The following is a 12,575-nucleotide window of genomic DNA, read 5'->3' on the forward strand; positions in this document are numbered from 1 at the left end:
TGTACGACGCTGGAGCGATAATTTCATGACGCATGTGCGATGTAGAAGCAGTTGGTTACTATGCGCACATCGTATACAATATCGTGCACACCTTTGTTACACCATGCGATCATGCCGCCACAGCGGGATTCTTGACGACGAAAGAAAGTTTCACACGATCTGCTACGACGTACGATTCTCAGCGGGGTCCCTGATCGCAGGAGCGTGTCAGACACAGCGAGATCGCTGGAACGTCATGGATATATCGCTGGAACGTCACAAATCGTGCCGTCGTAGCGATCAAAATGCCACTGTGTGACGGTACCCTTAAAGGTTTGGCTCCACAATAATGTACCAAGTGCCTGTACTTTCTTTGAACAGTTATTCTGTGCCGACGCTACCCTTTTAAAGAAGGGGGAGTGCCGTGGGTTTTCTATACCTTATACAGGTTACATGTTTTATACATGGCCTTCCCAGAAATTAAGAAACACAAGAGTAAGCATTTTAAAAAAAAAGTTAAGCAAGCTTCTCTCCTATCAAATAACCTGTGAAAAATCAAACCGCAGACAGATGGGATCCAAGTCCTGTCCAATTTTTTTTCACTGGCCCATTGACTTGCATTGGCAATTTTCATCCGAGAGTCAGATCAATATCAAACCTGTCTTGGTGCTTTTGTGCGGACCAATCAGAAATGTAAACTACACCACGGATCATAATATGAACAAGTGTCATCAGTCTGAACACAGATCGCACTCGTATGAGAAAAACGGACATCTGAATGAGCCCTTGGACTATGTTCACGTCAGTTATCTATATTTATGATCTGTTTAGGAAGTACAAAAACAGACATAAAACGCTCAGTTATAGGATTCGTTCAAAAACGGAAACTTTGAGCTCAGATTGGTATCAGGTTGCATTCAGCTTTTTACATGCCCGTTTTTAATTTTATTTTTAATACTTGATTTATTATAAAGGATCCCATTTGGGCATATCTGTAGAGCTATTAAAAAAAGAAAAGCATAACAGATACTGTGCAATAATAATAATCTGCATGCTACAAGCGCATGTTATGTCAGCACATCAACTCTAACATCCCTCTGACAAACCTGTAATTCAGGCTGCTCGATCACCGTAGTAAACCAGCAGCGGTATATACTATATCCAGCTCCAGAACAAAGACTCATTGTGTGTGGAAGACGGGTAGACCAGACAGTCCGGTACTTTTTGCTCTATACAGGATGTTATGGACCTGCTAACATTACTGAGAACATGGTGCTTGTGTTTTCCACATGCTCACTCATAATGATCTGTGCTAAGTGATGTGTGTTTAGATGTTTTTAATTCACCACTGGCTTCTATAATTGAAAACTAGAAGTTAAAACACATGAGGCGGCAGCCATGGGTCAAATTAACGAACTGATGTTTTATACAATGCAGCAGGCCATACAATACTCAAAGCACCACTCCGGCGTTTTTTCTTTTATTTCACAGCTGAAGTATCATCACTAGTACATATTTCGTGCCCATAATAAAATACTTACCAGCCGCCATCTTCTTGTGTTCTTGGCGCCACTCCAGTTGTCTGTGAGGCGGACCGCAAATCACTTCTCAATGTAACTCTTTGAGAACCAGAAAGACTCAAGTACTTACATTGAGAGCTTGTAACGGTTACCTCAGACTTCTGATCAGTCAGAAGTTGCAGTCACAAGATGGCAGAATGGGACAGAGACGGCGCCTGGGATAGCAGAAGACGGCTGGTAAGTATATTACTAGGGGCAGTGAACATGCATCAGTGATTGGACTCCAGTGGTCAAATAAAAAATAATGCCGCAGTGGTGCTTTAAGATAAATCTTAAAAGGTGTATGTGGAAATAGGTAATGAAATTGGTATATATTATGCATTATTTATGGTGTATTCCATTAGGATAACAGTAGCGCTGCATCACTATCAATCAACTCTCCTTGGTGGATATGTACCAGGGTTGCCAAGTTGACTTTTCATTTTTTGTCCGGACAGCTTGTTAAAAAAATCAAGGACAGACAATATTTTTTACAGACACATTGGAAAACCACAATAGTGGTAAAGTAATTAACATTATAAGGGATATTTGTCTACAGCCCATTATACTGATATATAGACATCAGCCGCATCCACTGTGAGCTGTAAATTGATGATAATTAAAAATAATCTGTACAAGTTTATTCAGTCTCAAAAATAAAGCACGGAAACCTTAAAAAAAAAAATGTATGGACAGGGCAAAAAAAAAGGGACCATTTTTTAAGGACTGTTATAGAATTTCTGGATGGTTGGCAATCCTGAGCTGTACACACTTGGGGCCCAAGTCATCATATGCAATTAGTTGCAGTCACCTTCATTTTTTGTCTTGTTGTATTCGCTGATGGGATTTTGCACCAAATTCTTGAAAATGGCGCATACGGTTTGTGATTTTGGTACAAAATAAAAAATGCCGCTATTTTTGTCTTTAAAGCACCACTCCAGCGATTTTTCTTTATTGCATCGCTGTAGTGGTGCTACTCATCCAACTTCTTTGACCCTAGTTTTGAGCTTAGCAGCTGCAATCTTCTTCTGTTGCTCCTGTCTGGTCTCCAGCAGTTTTTTACTTGTCGGATCGCTACAGTGTTTGCTGGAAGTCACAACTCAATGTAAGTCTATGAGAGCCAGAATGAAGACAGAACAAGACTCTCAGACTTATATTGAGAGCTTGTGACTGTTAACTTTGACTTCCGGACAGTCAGAAGTTGCGATCGCGAGATGACAGTGCGGTATCGTAGCGGCGCTGGAAGAGCTGAAGATAGAAGCTGGGAAGTAGAATACTTGGTGTAGATACCTTAGAGTACTAGCACCACTCCAGCACTAAAATAAAAGAAAAACGCTGGAGTGGTGCTTTAAACATATTTATCCACTACTCAGGATTAAAAAAAAGTCGTAAAACCTTTAAACAGTGTCACGTTTCTCTAAAAACTTGTCAAATTGAAAACTCCTCCAGAAACCTTACTCCAGGCAGGGACTGGAGAGAAATTCGCCACCCAAAAAAGTGACATTTTTGTAAAACTAAAATTGTAAAATTACTAAAAGAAAAACGGCCTATAAAATTACGCAAAATGTAGAGAGAATAAGGTACAAATACTTAAGAAACTGAAAAAAATAAATAAAATAAATTACTCCAGAAAACTAGAGAAACTGAAATGATGAATCTAGGCATTGCAATCAACAGGGCGTACAAATATACCGTAAATCATTACTAAATAACATAGAATTGCGCTTACTAATCAGAACTATCAGACAAGTCTTGCATTGTAAAGATCCCTCTCTCCTTAATCAGCTATTCAGAACTTGACTTCTCTATGTAATTTCAATGCATGACTTATCCAGATATTAAAGATTAAAGCACTGAAAAATAAATTCTGCACAAATTTATATAATCAATCTAAGTGCTCTGGCTGGGATCAGGACAGTTACACGTAAAATAATGCAAGAATGTCAAAAGAAAATTAACAAGAGGAGAAAAGAATAATTTCACTAAAGCCTCAAATTAGATCAAACAAAACAGAAAATGGGAATGCTAAAACGAAAGAAAAAAAAAATGAGACCAACCTAAAAGCTACAAGATGGAAGCTTCTTCTGAGTCACTACAGCTGCCAACTGATGGATCTGAACACGGCTCACTAGTGGGAAGAAAACGCACTCTTTTTAAACGGAGATAAACTATTTTAAGCAGAGTCACCATCGGACAAACCCTCGCCAGACAAAGAAACATTGGAAATCTTTGTCAATGCTTTTGTTTGTCTGCTGTAATGTCATCCGGGCAGAAGCTGGGCACCATAGTGAAACCTCAGGATACAGCTGTCTATGGTCAAAGCATAGTACACCTGGCCTCACACAATACAGCGTTACCTATCCCAGCAACCAGACCCTTCAGAAGCTTTACAGATGGACAAAGCTTGTGCAAGAAGAGAGCAGACAAAGGTATTAAATATGTTACGTGGAGACAGACATGTGCGCTTGTTACTGCGTAAATTACATGGAATATAATGACTTCAAATGTATTCAAAGCTTCAAAAAGTAATAGAAAATTCTGCAGCTTCAACTTGGAACCTGGATTAAAGCAACTCTCCATCATGGGAGTGAAAAGCAGCTATATACATATGTCATGGATAGTCTCTATGGCCTCTGTTTGCCTCCTAAATCCAAACCAGTGTTCCAGGGCTCCTACATCCAAGGTGGCCTCTTTTGTGAAATGGGCAGCACAGTGGTAAATTTGAACACAGTCTCCCCTGCCCTTCCTTTGCTGTAGAGGTATAACAGATTTACCACTTCTCTGTATGCTACTGCGGTGGCCATAGTGGATGCTGGAAGACTTGTCTCAGGAGAGGACACCAGATAACGTGACTATACATGGCAAATTTATAGCCACTTTTCAATGTCAGAGTGAACGGTATCTTTCATACCTCTCCCCCACCACCTCTCTAATTGGTTGTCTGAGGAATGTTCTGCCACTCTGAATTCACTCTAGAAGGAAAATCATCAAGATCCTTTGCAATTGCCAACTACTGAAGTCTCAAATATACTCAATGGGAGACAAGACCAGAGACACTGCATGCCGTGTTAGGATGTGTAAGCCATGCAGGCTGCTTACAGGAGCACAAGGAACATGTTTCACGGTATTGGCATGTTGAAAAATGGCTCCTAGGACAATTAGGATAAGTGCTCATACCACTGGTTTTACCACCAAATGAATGTAATGTCAAGATGTTATTGTACCTGGAATAAACATTAGAGGGGTCTGGCTACTGTACGTTATGCTACCCCACATCACAATCCTGGGAGTAGGACTGGTGAAACATTCCTCAAACAACCATTAATAACCTCGCTGATATCATGCTAAGGCGTGTAAGTGAGCGTAATTTGGCGCTAACTCAATAATGGGTTAATGGAGAGGTTTTTAAAATTTTGTTTTTATTTATATATTATTTGCATACTATTAATAGGCTTATCTATCTTCTGATTTCCAAAATTCCGTGGACTTTTCCGTCTTCCTGGGCATTGAAATGGCAATATATAAATATATAGACGGCTGTATTATCGATCCGAGTGCGAGCAGAGGCAACATCGGATCACACTTGGGCCAATGTTAGTCTATGGGGCCGTGCCATGCAAGTCAATGATGTTTGTGCACTGGCACAATGGAGAAGATTGAGAAATCTTGGTCTCCATCTTTTCCTAACAGTCTGCTCCTACTCACTCAGATGACAGAAGATCACCCTATGCGCACACTTTGATGAAACTCTGAGCGGAGTGTTATTTGCATAATCAGCCCGATTCTCTCGGATGTGAGAGCTACTCGCTGTTGGTCTATACTGTACATAATGTATTTTTCTGTCCATGAAGTTGAAGTACTGTGGACTATTGGGATATCTATTTCTACTTTGTATACTAACTGAAATTAGTTATCCTTGCAACAAAGCTTGTTACAGTTACACATCTATACAGTGAATAGTCAAAAGATATCAGTTGCTACAGAATATCACAAACTAAAATAATTTTGAAGTAGAAACCAGTGTTACCATAACAGTAAGCATGTATTGTACTATATTGTCAGGGCACTCAAGAAAGGTTGCTGAGATTCTAGAGTCCGGTACAAGAACTTCCTATCTAGAATTTCTGATGGATAAAGGTGTTTGGGCAATAATTCCACTTTCTGTGGATTGAGAATGACTTGAGTTCAGTCAGTTTTGCCAAGTCTTTTAAGCTGACCATACACAGTACATTAATGTTGAGCAAACAGCAAATTTCAGCAGTACCAGATGATTATCTAATATTGGATGCCTCCAGACTTTCCCACAACAAATGTCAGGGAAAAGAATTATTGGACATATTGAATTTCATGGCCCGATTGTGTTCTTCCCAAGAGTGTCCAACAACAGTTGGAGGTCCATACACATAGAATGCTTGTTCTCAGTCATTCAGAAGGAATATTCGTGGGGATCCTCTGCACTGCTGTATTGTTGAAAAGATGTTAATCCGAAACAAAGTTTAATAAATAAAATAGTGTTTTTTATTCTACGCTTTTCGAATTTACCGGTACATGAACTTCTTCATGAAAAATGAAGGACCACATGTGAAGAAGAAATTCATGTAACTTCGAAATGCGTTGAATAAAAAAAAACACCTTTGCTTTATCAACAATACAGCAGCGAAGAGAATCCCCACGAATATTCCTTCTGAACCAGATCTCCTATGGTTACATCGTAACCCGTGGACCCGCAGCAGCTGTCAAGAACTATCTAAAAGCTAAAAAGGACTTCAACCAGGTTAGCACAGTCTAACACATTCATCTTGATTTATATTTATATATATATATATATATATATATATATATATATATATATATATATATATATATATATATATATATATATATACACACATACACACACACAGAGACAACATTTTTCTAATTTTGGTTATAGACATTACTGCAATGAATTTTAAACAAAACAATTCAGATGCAATTGAAGTTCAGACTTTCAGCTTTCATTTGAGGGTATCCACATTAAAATTGGATGAAGGGTTTAGGAGTTTGAAGCTCCTTAACATGTGCCACCCTGCTTTTAAAGGGACCAAAAGTAATTGGACAGATTCAATAATTTTAAACAAAATGTTCATTTTCAGTTCTTGGTTGAAAACCCTTTGTTGGCAATGACTGCCTGAAGTCTTGAACTCATGGACATCACCAGACGCTGTGTTACCTCCTTTTTGATGCTCTGCCAGGCCTTTACTGGGGTGGTTTTCAGTTGCTGTTTGTTTGCGGGCCTTTCTGTCTGAAGTTTAGTCTTTAACAAGTGAAATGCATGCTCAATTGCATTGAGATCAGGTGACTGACTTGGCCATTCAAGAATATTCCACTTCTTTGCTTTAAAGGGAACCTGTCACCTGAATTTGGCGGGACTGGTTTTGGGTCATATGGGCGGAATTTTCAGGGGTTTGATTCACCCTTTCCTTACCCGCTGGCTGCATGCTGGCCGCAATATTGGATTGAAGTTCATTCTCTGTCCTCCGTAGTACACGCCTGCGCAAGGCAATCTTGCCCATATGATCCAAAACCAGTCCCGCCAAATTCAGGTGACAGGTTCCCTTTAATAAACTCCTGGGTTGCTTTGGCTTTATGTTTTGGGTCATTGTCCATCTGTAGTATGAAACGACGACCAATCAGTTTTGCTGCATTTGGCTGAATCTGAGCACACAGTATGGCTCTGAATACCTCAGAATTCATTTGGCTGCTTCTGTCCTGTGTCACATCAAGAAACACTAGTGACCCAGTGCCACTGGCAGCCATGCATGCCCAAGCCATCACACTGCCTCCACCGTGTTTTACAGATGGTGTGGTATGCTTTGGATCATGAGCTGTACCACGCCTTTGCCATACTTTTCTCTTTCCATCATTCTGGTAGAGGTTGATCTTGGTTTCATCTGTACAAAGAATGTTCTTCCAGAACGGTGCTGGCTTTTTTAGATGTTTTTTAGTAAAGTCCAGTCTAGCCTTTTTATTCTTGATGCTTATGAGTGGCTTGCACCGTGCAGTGAACCCTCTGTATTTACTTTCATGCAGTCTTCTCTTTATGGTAGATTTGGATATTGATACGCCTACCTCCTGGAGAGTGTTGTTCACTTGGTTGGCTGTTGTGAAGGGGTTTCTCTTCACCATGGAGATTATTCTGAGATCATCCACCACTGTTGTTTTCCGTGGGCGCCCAGGTCTTTTTGCATTGATGAGTTCACCAGTGCTTTCTTCCTTTCTCAGGATGTACCAAACTGTAGATTTTGCCACTCCTAATATTGTAGCAATTTCTCGGATGGGTTTTTTCTGTTTTCGCAGCTTAACAGAAGATGGCTTGATTCACCTGCATGGAGAGCTCATTTGACCGCTTGTTTACTTCACAGCAAAACCTTCCAAATGCAAGCACCACACCTCAAATCAACTCCAGGTCTTATCTGCTTAATTGAGACTGACATAACGAAGGGATTGCCCACAGCTGTCCATGAAATAGCCTTGGAGTCAATTGTCCAATTACTTTAGGTCCCTTTAAAAACAGGGTGGCACATGTTAAGGAGCTGAAACTCCTAAACCCTTCATCCAATTTTAATGTGGATAACCTCAAATGAAAGCTGAAAGTCTGAACTTCAACTGCATCTGAATTATTTTGTTGAAAATTCATTGTGGTAATGTCTATAACCAAAATTAGAAAAATGTTGTCTCTGTCCAAATATATATGGACCTAACTGTATATAATTTTCTGTTCTCGATCATCGGCATTGGTAAGCATGGCACCAAGCAACTCATGAACAAGCAAAATGATTCTCTGATTGACCATGTATGCCAGCATAGATACCACTGTTGTTGGCAGTACATAGTCCTATGTAAACAGTAGACATGCTGATAACTACATGCATGCTGCAAGAGGACAGTACAATTGCACTAACTTCTGTCTCCATACAGTTTGGTTGCCCCATGTGCATGGGGACATAAATGAGTGAAGATCAACTTGTATACAGCCAATTGGAGCTCGTTTAGGGACACCTTCAGGACTATTAAGTGATTCACTCACCCTTTAATTAAGAGTTTGCTATTTCTATTAGTCCCTTCCTAACAATGTGACATAGGCAGTTTATAAAACAGCAACTACTTTACCATATGTACATATATGAGGTTAGAATGTGTTCAGTGATGCGAACAAAGGTTAGTTATAAGCCATGCAGTCAATTAATGACCACAGAAAACAAGTTTGGCTTTTAAAACATTCTTTTTCATTCTATAGTCGTCTCCCAATGTAGTGAATCTAAGTCACATAGCATGTCTGATGCTTGCTTCATTATTGGTGAATTGGCAAGCATTTATAAGAACCCCCAAAATTCACCCCATTAGTGATACATTATTTCACATTAAAGTGTACCTCCAGCTTCAAAAGAAAAAGTATTATGGTGCAGAACTCTAGTATATAGTTTTTCTAAACCATTCTTTCCTGGAGCACAGAATTGTCCGAAGTCTGTGCTGCGGGTTGCACTAAAATTATGCAGCATCCTGATCCTAGGCTACGGTCTTCAGTGCAGGATCAATAGTTCTAGGATCTCCTTTTCACACTGAAGGCAGGAGCTAAGAATGAAGACCAAGACATTGCCTAGTTTAGTGCAGCTGAAAACATGGACTCTGAGTGGTCCGTGCTGCTGGTAGACAGCAAAAAGCTCTAGAGGGATTTAGAAAAACGATTATACTGTAGAGTCGTTCACTATAATCCTTTTTCTTCTGAAGGCTGGAGGTATGCTTTAAGTACTTGGATCATGGAATCACATAACTTTGCATGATTAAGCAAGACCATGACAAGCTGTCTTAAGAACACAGATTTGGATTTTACAGTCTGAAATGTGATTGAGACAAACTTGTTTTCATTGGTTCCCGTAAACAACCAATAGATTTACTAGAAATCAGTCCAACTTCTACTTACTGTTGCTCAGCTTTGGCACGATCTTCCAAAAAGTAAAGTGCTGTAGCCAGAAAAAACATTCCACCCAAAACAACCACAAACGGGCAGAGCATTAGTGCATAACCTAGACTCAAGAACTCCCACAGTTGAGACTTATTGGTATTCTCCTGGATCAGGTCTGAGATCTGGGAAGTAAAAACAATAGACATGTAAACAGCCTCCTCCAAACTGATGAAATAGAACAATTTGCCTCTACAACAGAGGAAATCCACTTTAGCCTAGCTGCCTAATGACCTAGGCACTGGGGACTACAGAGGAAAACTAGGTTTAGCTAAACAACCATTGTGCAATAATGCCTGGAAACAAAGTGCCAGTTTTCATCGTACAAGGGTCATTTGCGAGGTGTGGACATATTTCCAGTAAGGAATGTGAGGCTATAAAAAATAAAAAAAATCAACGGCAAAAAAAAAACAAATAACCTATTAACACGGACATTGTGTATTTCATATCATAATAGGGCGCCGAAAACATTTTGAGGACTTCAGTATACAGAGCAGGATATCCTGGATCATGGGTAGAACGTCACTGATTCCAAGGTCATCCGGTGGTATTTTTGGGGATGTTCCAAATATTAACAATTATATTTTTTTCTAAATCTATTTCATTATGCGCTGCAAATACAAAATTAATCATATTGAAATAAAACTTCAGCGACCAAGGACGACCGCTGAAGAATTAATGTAACGTGGCTGGGGTTAAATAGGTACATAGGATGTTCTTTACTCTCGAAGAAAAATTCTGCACCTCCACAGAGAGATGTGACAATATATAAGTAACAAAAGGATATCATTTTTCCAGATGCTATAAGATTCTGAATGGTGAAACCATGGATAGTTGCCAAGGGAATAGCATCCAACATAAAGCTTCAAAGAAAATTGTAATTTTTTCTTAATTGGGTGCCATCCACAAGACCTCAACCTACAGGTGCTTCTCACAAAATTTGAATGTCATCAAAAAGTTAATGCAGCAAAAGAGGAAAAAAAAAAAAAAGAGTGGTGCTCATCGTCCTTAAAATCACTTTATTTTGGCAGTTTTAAAACATCCAGGTCAGGAGAGTAGTAGGTGGAACAAAGAGCTGGACGACGATCGTTTCGCACACAAGCATGGTTGAAGCGCCTGTGCGCGAAATGATCGTCCTCCAGCTTTTTGTTCCACCAACTACCGTACTTTGTTCTACTGCTGAAATAAAGTGAATTTTAAGGACGGTAAGTGAAACTCTTCTCTTTTGCTGCTTGGACATTTGCATTGTTTTTTTCTATGAGTGAGCACCCAGGAGTCTGATTTGGGCAGCCATAAGTACAATGGATATTTAAAAAAAAAAAAAAAAAAGCCAAGCACAAAGTGTTGCGGTGGTGTGGATCATTTTTTCTTTGCCTGGAATTTCATCAAAAAGTTAATTTATTTCAGTTCTTCAATACAAAAAGTGAAAGTCATATTATATAAAGTCATTACAGAGTGATCTATTAAAACTTTTTATTTCTGTCAATGTTGATGGTTATGGCCTATAACCAATGAAAACTCAAAAATCATTATCTCAGTAAATTAGAATTCTTTATAACACTAGCTTGAAAAATTATTTTAAAATCCAAAATGTTGGCCTACTGAAATGAATATTCAGTAAATGCACTCAATATTTGGTCAGGGCTCCTTTTGCATCAATTACTGCATCAATGCGGCATTGGCATGGAGGCAATCAGCCTGTGGCACTCTTGAGGTGTTATGGAAGCACAGGTTGCTTTGATAGCAGCCTTCAGCTCCTCTGGTCTGGTGTCTCTTCTTCCTCTTGACAATACCCCATAGATTCTCTATGGGGTTAAGGTAAGGCGAATTTGCTGGCCAATCAAGCTCAGTGATATTGATGTTTTTAAACCAATACCAGGTATTGGTACTTTTGTGTGGACAGGTGCCAAGTCCTGCTGTATAGTGAAATTTCCATCTCCAAAAAGCTTGTCGGCAGAAGGAAGCATGAAGTGCTCTTAAATTTCCTGGTAGACCGCTGCACTGACTTTGATCTTGATAAAACACAGTGGACCTACTGTACTCCAACAGATGAGATGGCTCCCCAAACCATCACTGATTGTGGAAACTTCACACTACACTTCAAGCAGCTTGGATTGTGTGCCTCTCCAGTCTTCCCACTCTTCCTTCAGACTCTGAGACCTTGATTTCCAAATGAATTGCAAAATGTACTTTCATCTGAGAACAACACCTTGGACCACTGAGCAACAGTTCAATTCTTTTTCTACTTGGCCCAGGTAAGACGCTTCTGGCTCTGTGTATTGGTCATGAGTGGCTTGACACAAGGAATGCGACACTTGTAGCCCATGCCCTGGATACGTCTGTGTGTGTGGTGGATCTTGAAGCAATGACTCCAGCAGCAGTCCACTCCTTGTGAATCTCTCTCAAATTTTTGAATGCCTTTTCTTATCAATCCTTTTAAGGCTGCGCTTATCCCGGTTGCTTGTGCACTTTTTTCTACCACACTTTTTCATTCCACTCAATTTTCCATTAATATGCTTGGATACAGCACTCTGAACAGCCAGCTTCATTAGTAATGACCTTTTGTGGCTTACCCTCCTTGTGGAGTGTGTCAATGACTGCCTTCTGGACATCTGTCAAGTCAGCAGTCTTCCCCATGATTGTGGAGCCTACCGAAACAGACTAAGGGACCTTTAAAAAGCTTAGGGAGCCTTTGTAGGTGTTTTTGTTAATTATTCTAATTTACTGAGATAATGACTTTTGGGTTTTCATTGGCTGTAAGTCATAATCAACATTAACAGAAATAAACACGTGAAATAGATCACTCTGATTGTAATGACTCTATATAATATAGGAGTTTCACTTTTTGTAGCGCAGAACTGAAATAAATTAACTTTTTGATGATATTCTAATTTTGTGAGAAGCACCTGTATGTTGTCTTGCTTTATGAAGTGTACATCAAATAGTTACATTATCAGGGTAATCATTGGGTTCCATGATCCTTCTGGGGCTGATCCTCAAAATCCATTACATCTAGGTCCGTTATGTAAAGAGAG

General features: G+C 39.6%; 1 protein-coding gene across 4 annotated transcripts in view; it reads right to left on the reverse strand.

The window, feature by feature from the left end:
• Window positions 1–12,575, reverse strand: part of LOC138670268 (sphingosine-1-phosphate transporter SPNS2) — a 201,395-nt gene that overhangs the window by 12,879 nt on the left and 175,941 nt on the right. For 2 of the 4 annotated variants that reach the window (XR_011319317.1, XM_069757459.1), the window contains exons 11-12: window positions 9,502–9,665; window positions 3,596–3,666 (exon numbers count right to left, since the gene is read on the reverse strand). Coding sequence is in view for 3 of the 4 variants with exons in the window: in XM_069757459.1 (XP_069613560.1) it covers window positions 3,603–3,666; window positions 9,502–9,665 (228 nt within the window). In the remaining variant the exon portion in view is untranslated. The remainder of the gene's footprint in view (window positions 1–3,595; window positions 3,667–9,501; window positions 9,666–12,575) is intronic. The other 2 variants (XM_069757460.1, XM_069757461.1) reach the window with 1 other exon arrangement.

This window comes from Ranitomeya imitator, chromosome 3 (genome assembly GCF_032444005.1).
Source record: "Ranitomeya imitator isolate aRanImi1 chromosome 3, aRanImi1.pri, whole genome shotgun sequence".
Classification (NCBI taxonomy): domain Eukaryota; kingdom Metazoa; phylum Chordata; class Amphibia; order Anura; family Dendrobatidae; genus Ranitomeya; species Ranitomeya imitator.